Source organism: Halictus rubicundus, chromosome 2, assembly GCF_050948215.1.
Source record: "Halictus rubicundus isolate RS-2024b chromosome 2, iyHalRubi1_principal, whole genome shotgun sequence".
Lineage (NCBI taxonomy): Eukaryota > Metazoa > Arthropoda > Insecta > Hymenoptera > Halictidae > Halictus > Halictus rubicundus.
The window spans coordinates 13,084,013-13,094,039 of NC_135150.1; the positions used below are offsets into that span (position 1 = coordinate 13,084,013).

Consider the following 10,027-nt stretch of genomic DNA (forward strand, 5'->3'; position numbering starts at 1 on the left):
TACTGTAACAAGAATCAGGATATTATCTCATTTCCCCATGACTACGTTATTTCTCGCTCTATAAGAAAAACACAAACATTTCACATCTTTTAAAAACTTAAATTCAGCCTTCTGACATTTTCTGGTAAAAATTCTATATAAATAGGAATAACACCTGAAATTAATAAAAGGGAAAGAATCTAACAGTATTTATTTCTTTTATCTCATACATACATACATCTTGCTATTTCAAATAAGAGAGTAATGTAATGACTAATACACATGGATGAATTATAGGTTACAAACTGTCTTTTATTTAAAGAAATAAAAGTACGTACATAAAATGTAACTGAGGCTAATAAAAAAGCTAGTAAAGGGTTTATTATTTCTTTTAGTTTTCTTACACATGTTTTTATTATTGTTTCCTTTTATGTATATATTTGTATATATATATATATATATTGTAATATGATATTATGCTATTTTTCAATTTCATCTATAACTTGAAAATGTATAAACTCTAAATATAAAATTTATTTTATATTTTTTATTAAATAAGAAGTATTCGTATGTAAAATTTTCAAATGCACAGATATACGCGGCATTGTATTTATTTAGTGAATGTTTTTACGGTAAATTTAAATTGCAAATAAAAAATGTAAATCATAATTTCCACATGTAACGTACCACGTACCACGCGGCAACACTTTGTACATTTCAAACTCAAATTATAGTAATGTCCTGTATGTAAAGTAATAATTAAAAAATTTAATTTTAATTCTAATTTTTTAATTTTTTCCTTTAATGTGTGAAATATGGTATTTATATACATTACCATGTAGTATTATCGTAATTATTTTGGTACTCTATTGAAATCAATTAAAATTGTATAATTTAAAATTTGTTAGAGGTGAGACATATTTTAATCTATAATAAAAGCTCATTACATAAGTGCTGTTAATATATAAACGTTTGAAAGGAATGGAATGCATAAGTCGTGATTATGCCCAATCAGTAAACTATTGTTATTATATTTCGATAATTACGGTCCGAGGTATGTACGTATATTATAAAGCTAATGTTTCATTTTACATTCTGTAATACTGTTCCTTAGTCGTAAAAGTACGTTTTTATCATCAGTGAATACAAATTGTCGTTAAAATGCATGTATTCTTAGTTGATGTTGAAATAATTTATCCAACCACCTTCATATTGATAAAGTTATTATTGTGAGATAATTATTTTTTTATTTATTTAGGTCAGAATGTTGGAGAATGTAATCTGATTTGTTCAGTAACGGAATAAATATTGGAAACCTAAAAAACTTCTGAATTTAACAACGAAGATAAAAATGACACCATATACAGTAACATCAGAAATATTCACAGAAAATAAGAACTCTTTTATCAAATTAAACAATGGCAGTGCGTATTGATTTTTTATGAAATATTATACTGACTCTATCATGTTTTTATATAATATACAAAGGGTATATATATTAATATAATATTTATGTAATCAATTTTTTCAGCTGCAATATCTAGCTTTATTTTTAAGTGTCCGTCTTACATGATTAAGCCAAAATGTGCTAACAACATTTTAACACATGACAGTGATGATGATTTAGATGTAGACAGACAAAAAGAAGAGAAATTAATGATAGGTATAGATGAATTTGTATGTAGTACTATGTTTGCAAAAATGATGAAATACCTAAATATATTTTTAGAACATCGTACAACTACACAACTGCAACATGTGGGATTACAAGTATGGCGTGGTGCCTTGTTATTAGCTGATTATATTCTGTCAAATCCTGATTTATTTAAAGATAAGACGGTTTTAGAACTAGGAGCTGGAGTTGGTTTAACTAGTATAGTAGCAAGCTTTTTGGCTAAAGAAGTAATTTGTACAGGTAGTAGAACATTTAAATTTTAAGTCTACTTAAATTATGCATTGTAATTATGTAGCCACATTAATATTTATTTTAATTTTTAGACGTTGATGTAGAAGGAATTTTAAAATTAATACGTAAAAACTTTTTAAGAAACAGTTCTTATATTAAATCAAAGATTTATGTTACGGAATTAGACTTTTTAAAGTCAACGTGGCCTACATTTTATGAAAAAAGAATGAATGAAGCAACAATTATTTTGGCAGCAGATGGTAAGCTATAATTTTAAACAATCGGAAATCAAAACAGAGTTCAAATTTATTACGTTACATTGTTTTTTTAGTAATTTACGATGAAAACATAACGGAAGGATTTGTTCAAACACTGAAGAAACTTTTGTATTCAAAAATTCCAAAGACCGTTTACATTGCTTTGGAGAAAAGATATGTTTTCACTGTAGCCAATATGGACACTACAGCACCAATGTATGAAGAATTCTTGAAACGCATTGAAACAGAGAAACACGATTGGCATATCGAGTATATTAAAATAGATTTTCCACGATATTTCAAGTATGATAGATTAAAGCAAATGGTACTTATGAAAATACAAAATAAATTAAACGAATAATTTAATTTAATACATAATAATTAGAAGAAAAAAGAAAATGAGAAGTATTATATACCTTCAGATCATATCATTAATAACAAAAATGTAGATAATTTTTAGACAGTATCAAGTTACAATTTTAATTACATTGTAGAAATTAAAAGAATTTAATAACGTAAAATTGTAAAAAATATCCTTATTGAAAATTATTAATAATAACTGGGGAGAGGATTTTACATATGAGATCTTATCAATTTAGGGAAAAAATTGTACAATTTATAAATTATAAGTATGTGAAAACATGTATGTATTTAGCTATAGAAAATCTTCAACATCTATTTAATGGTATTACTGCTTGTAATTAAAAAAAAACACTTGAGTACTATAAATCAACTGTTATGTATATAAATATGTACATATGTAAATACTACATTCAGTCAAGACTGGATAATGATTATTATTATTATTATAGGTCTTCCATAATGAATTGACCCCCGAAAAAGGAGTGCATATGATTAGATACGATAAGAAAAATGTGAGTAGGAGAAGTTGCGAAAATTCAATATACATAATAAAATATAAATTGAAAGAGTTCCTCTACTTTATCATTCTTCTTTAAACAGACGGCAAAACATGCACTTCCCTTTGACTCAATTCATTTCGGAACAGCTATAAGTTAGAATACTTTGTCGACAAAAGTACTTCTATATATAACAGAAATTTTACTGAGTAAAAGTGTTCTGAATCATTATTACATCTAGAAAATTCAAGAAAATTTGTTTAACTATATCAAATAAAAATCTGTATGATTTATCATGTCCATATATTTATTGTTTTGTTTTATTTACAACCTAACATAAGTAATAATATTAATGGACAGTGATTAAAGTCGTTCGAAGAGAACAAAATGTCCCCTGTAAACAATTAATTTGTCAGAGTTTAAGCGAAAGTTATAAATTCCTTCAAATTTAATTAAAAAGGATCGCTGCATGCTCACTAATATGTTTCTTCGAACGACCATCGGCAGTAAAATTGTGTACATTACACGAAGAACAGTTCATTGTGACATGTGTACTAAAATTCATCCACAAGTTCATCTGAGAGAACGACAATCGAAGATAAATTATTTTTCTAAATCATGAAGAGATTTAACGCATTATAAAATGAGTACGTGTACTCAACTTAGGAGATACAACTTAGCGACAGTCACTCTCATATTCAGATTCCCTGGTTTTGTAAAGGCACTTCTGTATAACTATTTACTTATTCCTTATTTTGGGTAAAACTTATAATTTACAGCCTCAGTTTATTAAATTGAGTTTACAAGAAATATTTGAAGTAATCCATTATCCAAGGTCCCACCATTAAAAAGATTGCGTGATAGCTTTCCAATTTTGTTTCAACCTTAGATATTAATAAATTCATCTATAAATCTAATTGATAATTTAAATTAATATTACATAGAAGGTACAACTGTTTTACTATGTAAAAGAATAATCTATCGTTCCTAATTATGAATTTACTAGACTTATTCAGTGCCCTCGAGACATTCCACAAATAGCAATTATATATAAATTTTAATATATTATTTTATCATTATTTTCACATTTCTCGTATTGTTTCAGTATTGTTATTTAAACCAATGATTACACTTCACGAATACATTGAAAATCATATTTATAATTTATGAGGCAATAGAGTTTTTGTACATTGTTAAGCAAATAGTTTTAGAGAATTGATAAACAAAGTGCCATTGACTAGACCAAAAAAGAACAGATTATTATTATATTTTCATGAAATAAAGCTTTTAATAGAATGTATTCAAATTCTTTAACGTAACGTTAAGATTTTAATCAGAATCATAAATTACTAATATTTTAGTGTTGATCTGGAAATATGTTATTCCTTTTCTTTTTACACATTAAATCTTTCGAATTCATAGAAAATTCTTTTTACTGGCTAGAGCGGTGATTATCAAGTATTAGCTTAATATCAATCATTCTATTCGGGAATTATCTTTGCAACAAGTACTGTACAAAAACGTACAATTAGCATAGCGACACATGTATAACGTTCACTAATAACTACTTCCATTTTGGGCCGGTTTTTGATGAGTGGTGCTGGTATTCGGTATCGTATCCAAAACCAATTTCCTTCTATGATATTCGGTAGTTGCACTTTCACTGGCCATCGATTTTCGGCGTAAAGGTGTTGTGTTCTCTAAAGCTTGAGTAATCGAATTTGTACTTTTACGCCGTGTCGGTATATCACTGGATTGCCTTTGTGCCGTTTCATTTTGATTCGACACTCCGTTGGACATTGAAGTAGTTGAAGATGTTTTACTGTTAACAGTACTTGTTACGCACGCTGTAGAAGCAGTCTTATTCGCATTGCATTGTACAGATGTAAATGTTCCAGCATTTTTGTTAACGGAATTTTGAATTGTATTACTATGACTTACAGCCTTGTTCGACGAGGTGGTTATCATGCTAGCATGTTTACTAACATTATTATGAATAGATACAGTTGTTTTTACATTTTGTGAATTCGGCGAACCAAGCGGTAAAGATGTCTTTCGTCTCGCGTTAGAACTTCCCCCGTCGTTATTAAAATTTACTTTAGTGCTTGTAATACTTTGTTTATTAGTATCCGAAGACGCGTGACAACCAGTACTAATCCATTTGTCCACTTGAGCTTCGTGGGATTTTTGTAAAACTTTTCGAATGTCACTGTTCTCGCCTCCTTCTTTCATAATCTCTTGTAATCGTTGGATCATTTGATACAGAATCACAGGGCTGATCAGTCCAAAGTCAAACAAACTGCACATGTGTAAAACGAAATTACGATATAAATTTTTCATGAGCAATTCTTTTCCTTTAGTCTCTAAAAACATTTGGCAAGCTAGTGGTATTTGGCAGTCTCCTACGTAACCATGTTTCATGACATGTAAATTCCACATTTTCATGAGCTCTTTCTCGCCCTCGTTTACATCAGTGAAGTCGTCGATCATCATCATCGTTTTCGTTTGTAACCATTTCGGATCGTTTTCCCCTTCTGAGTCGATATCCATTTCTTTTGGATATATAGGTAAACATGTAACAGTATGGTGATACAACCTACAAAAATTGTTTATGAAATGCACTATAATCACATAACAGAGTATATAGTATTTGTGCATCTAGTTGAATGTTATACCTATTGTGTCCAGTAATATAAGGTCTTTGGCTTTCATATTCATTCTCATCAAGCTCCAGGAACTCTGAAAGGCTTGGTTTTGTTCTTTTCGGGCGGCATACTAAAATATTGGTTACACTTGTGCGTCTCATTGGCCCTGTTCTTGAGAAAGCTACGTTAGATGGTTGCGAAATCAACTCATGGGGACTACCAGCGTACGAGCCATCATAGCACTCGTTTATTGCTACATCTATACGAGCACCTTGCGGAATCGGCTATCAAAATAAATTGAATTTATGTGACGGCGTTTCATTCATAGAAATAAAACATTACTTTCAAAACACTCACCACGTACGTGAATGTGAATCGCGAATGACATAATTTTAAATGTTTTAAAAGAGAATAAAGTTTTCCACAATCTAACGAACACCATGGACAATGTAAATCTTCGCAGGCTTCCGTTTGTTGACGACTATTATTATTGTACAGAAATTGATAAACTATTTGTTGTGTACTCATTGAATTATCTGTCTTTTCATTAGATGTGGTCATCCTTGAAGAATTAAGAGGACTAGGCGTTGGCAGTGTATTATTGTTATTATTGTGATTACTATTATTATTATTAGTATTATTATTGTTGTTGTTGTTTGTGGAAGAACGTTCGAGACCAGCTGAAACGAATGAATAATTTAGTAAATTTATCGTTCTCCTTTAATACACTCTATAAGAGTTACGGACACTTACTATTTCCTGATCTGTTTTCTTTGTTATCACCGTTTGGTATTGGGTATATCGGAGTTGGCCTATCTACCAAACCATTGCTCGGTTCCATCGTCCAATTAAGTCTAAATTTTAATGTCGGTCCTTTGCTAAATACTTCGAAAGGGCCACATTCTTTGATGTCAGGTACAGACTCCCAAGAGCTGTGCTTCTTTGGGCTAGATCGAACATTGGTTTGTACTTCTTGTAAACCTAATTCATAATCGCCATCTGTCAATAAGCATCGATTATGTTTATCATAGACTATCAGTTCAGAACCATACAATTTGACTTCTTCGCCCCCAGTTTTAATAGAACCAGTGGAGGATTTACGACGTTTCTGGGCTGGTTCTGAAAACACAAAGCAAATACACATAGCAGAAGTATACCTTTTCATTTAATTTATTCCATGCGTCTGTACAAACCATCTAAATCACAGTTATGCATAAGGCAGCCAGTGCTGGATGTACAATAAACTCTAAGTAAAAGCATGTAAGTCTTTGCTACATGACCATTGTTCAAACTGAAGGATTCGTTTGGTATAGATATAGTAGGTGCTTTCGGTGGTGGCTGATTTTCACAGGGATTTATTGGAACTTCGCTTGTACCAACAGAAACCTGAAGCAGACAATAATTTTACAGCAATGGTGGTTAAATTAGTTTGTTTTGGCTAAAGAAAGAATGTTACGGTATTATATTTACCTGCATAATAGGAGAGCTCACATCCTTTCGTTTCTTATGGCAAATTTTTAATAACAATGTTTCTACTTTTACTGGATCTTGAGGTGCTTCAGCTGCAAGAACAGTACCATTATTATTTAATAAAACTATTTCATGTAACCTATAATTAGACATTGAATGTTACCTATTAATATACAGTTAGAAACAGAATATTTTCTTTTGAATAAACTTACCTTTTTTATCATAAAAACCTAGAAAAGTAAGAGTCATATATCCACGCATACCAGGATTTTGTTCTTGGTTGTTTTTTGACATTAGTTTTTCCAGCATTGTGTCTATTTTAAAACCTCGTCGAGACTTATGACTTCTAGACATACGTTGTCTCATGTAAGTTAAATTTCTGTACAGAAATATTGGCTAAAAGGAATCACATACAACATTAGTAATTATATTACAATTTGTATTTTCATATGATCACACATGTAATTTTAAAATGAACATGAACATGCAAAAATGTAAAGAACAAAATAAAAAAAATAATTTTCTTGTTATTAAGTTATCAGCTAAGAGTATAAAATAATAAATTTGTATACCTACCATGTTCAACAGAAAACATAAATATAAGAAGATTCAAACAAACATTTGCTATATAATCATAAATGGTCACAAACACAACACTATAACAATTTATAATACATTTCTATAATAATCAAAGAAAAATTCATTTGATTATTGGTAAACAAATAGTGTACCAAACATACACTTAATTGTATATATATGTACTTATTTATTATTTAGAAAAATTTGTATTTATATATTACTATTTAATATTGAAATATTCAGTGAACACTTTGAAGACACGTTGAAATTATAAATAATTAATAATTTATATAAAATTGTAAGATATAGAGATTGAGAAGATGTTTTTACTTACAGAGATTTGGTTTCTTGTGCGTAGAAATCGGTAAATCTGGGTTGGTTCTGAAAAATAATACAAATTATGCATTATAAAATAAAAAATGAAAAAAAAATTTGAATACTAACATTGAAAAGTTAGTAAAATTGTGTTATATAAGGAAAGATGTTTAGTTTAATTAATCGCCCCTAGATGGCTCAAAGGTTGAATATTCTTCTCAAAAGTGAAATGGTTCACACAGAAGTTTAAAAGGTGAAGTTCGATAGTGGGAAGTTGATTCTTCCCAATCAAAGGGGACATGATGATTGGGTTAATCTCGTGTTGATACGAGATGCCTGCGCCGTTTTTACTTGTTACGCTTAAAGCAGGTTAAACCCTTCTGATCCCACATTTTTTTAAATTATTATAAAATAAAATTGAAATCTGAACCTTTGACGTGTATGGATGGTTGTTCATAAGAGACGACTGTACACTTAAAATCACGTTTAATCTCTAAACCGTTGTTCAGATACTATTATTAACTAATATTTTCACAATCACTCACTACTCTATTGTTGCACAGTTTTGTGAAGAACATCATTTTGACGAATATGATTAAAATTAGACAACACAAAGAATTAGAAAATTATAATTTAAACTTCAGCACCATTTGTTAATTTAAACGATTGTCACAATAATAGTATTAACAGTAATAAAAAAAATTCCGAGAAACAGTTAGTTACTAATAATGTGAATTTTACAAAGCCATTTTCATCCTAAAGCGTTGTCAGTTGTTGTTTATAATGTTTACCTTTAATATGAGAAATTGGGAGTATATTTAACACAGCGAACGAATGACAGGTGTCCCATGCGGATTAAAGCTAAGGAGGGAGCAACGAGAACCGACGCGCGCTTCGGCGCTTGGTACGTTTTCAACTAAAGGGGTTATGTGTGCGCTCCATGTTCAACATTTCTAGGAAACATTCGTGAGAGAAAAGAAAGACTAACTAATTGGACACTGAGACTTTACACGTTAATTTGTCGGTGAATAACATTGATGTGTGCAAAAGAAAAACGATATCCGTGGAATCTTACTTTCGAAGGCCTGTAGGAATAGCTCATGATCCGCTTGTATCTGATCCATCCGAGGGCCCTTCTGTCCATCCAATTCTTTCTCCCGCTTTTTCGGCGGCATTTTCACGCAATTTGTTGTCAAATATCCCACAAAAACTCACTTTCGTCACGTGAAAATACAATGACAACACCCGCCCCGCGCGAAAACTGCGGCGCTAAGCCTACAACTAAAGCGCACCCTTATGTCGAAACTAGCAACTAGACCTAGCCAATTATATATTCGTTATCAGTGTGTACCGCGGCAAATGTAAATATTAGCGCGGTTTTCATGATATTAGATAGATTTAAATATGTACATTTAAATATATTACTTGCATAGGAGATTAATATTATATCGATTTAAAATATTTAGTAATAAAGTACTAGTTTTTAGTGAAATTCAGAAATCATTACTTTTTATGATATATAAACATGTTACTTCTTAATAAATGTAACAATTTTCAATAAAAAGGTTTTAGAAAGCATTTACTGGAGCAATAGATTATTATGAAAATAACAATGAAATATAAATCATTTTCAAAAGTTGAGTATAGACGAAACGAATAATTTGGATCGCGTTATTTCGAATAACATAATACATTTTTTTACGAGATACATGCATGTTTTGTTTTCGAAAACAACAATTATTCTGTAAGAAGGAAATATTAAAAAAAAAAGATAAATTCTTTTATTGTAATTTGTTTATACATATTTGCAATGTTGGTAATATTTCTTAAAATGCTATTGAAGATAAGGGTATTCTTTTGAGTAGAGCTCACTGATGTATCAGTGGTAGAGCTACATTGTAAGTATGTATGTATGATGCATGCACGTAAATACCTACATAGAATACTGCGATACGTACATGTGTAAGAAGCGTTAAGTAAAAGTAAACGTGAACGAACTACGAACCATATGATCTC

General features: G+C 30.1%; 2 protein-coding genes across 3 annotated transcripts; one reads left to right on the top strand and one right to left on the bottom strand.

Annotated features, from left to right (window-relative positions):
* The first annotated feature begins 30 nt into the window (after positions 1–30).
* LOC143365300 (methyltransferase-like protein 22) lies at positions 31–3,035 on the top strand. 2 transcript variants are annotated; one of them, XM_076805362.1, is made up of 7 exons: positions 31–309; positions 888–1,033; positions 1,238–1,403; positions 1,511–1,642; positions 1,709–1,894; positions 1,978–2,145; positions 2,217–2,642. In XM_076805362.1, exons 3-7 carry the CDS (start codon positions 1,331–1,333, stop codon positions 2,501–2,503), a joined length of 846 nt encoding a protein of 281 aa, XP_076661477.1. In that variant the 5' UTR covers positions 31–309; positions 888–1,033; positions 1,238–1,330; the 3' UTR covers positions 2,504–2,642. The 2 variants fall into 2 exon arrangements, with proteins under 2 accessions (XP_076661477.1, XP_076661478.1); XM_076805363.1 differs by lacking the exon at positions 31–309 and adding an exon at positions 2,955–3,035 and having other exon boundaries at positions 560–1,033; positions 2,217–2,358.
* Su(z)12 (Polycomb protein Su(z)12) lies at positions 2,773–9,435 on the bottom strand. Its single transcript, XM_076805356.1, has 9 exons — positions 9,087–9,435; positions 8,031–8,077; positions 7,330–7,513; positions 7,118–7,209; positions 6,841–7,033; positions 6,401–6,766; positions 6,005–6,327; positions 5,678–5,931; positions 2,773–5,598 (listed from the first exon to the last, which is right to left on the bottom strand). Exons 1-9 carry the CDS (start codon positions 9,184–9,186, stop codon positions 4,560–4,562), a joined length of 2,598 nt encoding a protein of 865 aa, XP_076661471.1. The 5' UTR covers positions 9,187–9,435; the 3' UTR covers positions 2,773–4,559.
* Positions 9,436–10,027: the final 592 nt, after the last annotated feature.

Bases quoted from the DNA above. Each gene is read 5' to 3' on its own strand.
- LOC143365300 (XM_076805362.1), top strand. From the start codon at position 1,331: ATGACACCATATACAGTAACATCAGAAATATTCACAGAAAATAAGAAC. The intron at 1,404-1,510 runs GTGCGTATTGAT...CAATTTTTTCAG, and splicing joins TATCAAATTAAACAATGGCA to CTGCAATATCTAGCTTTATT. The intron at 1,895-1,977 runs GTAGTAGAACAT...TTTAATTTTTAG, and splicing joins TAAAGAAGTAATTTGTACAG to ACGTTGATGTAGAAGGAATT.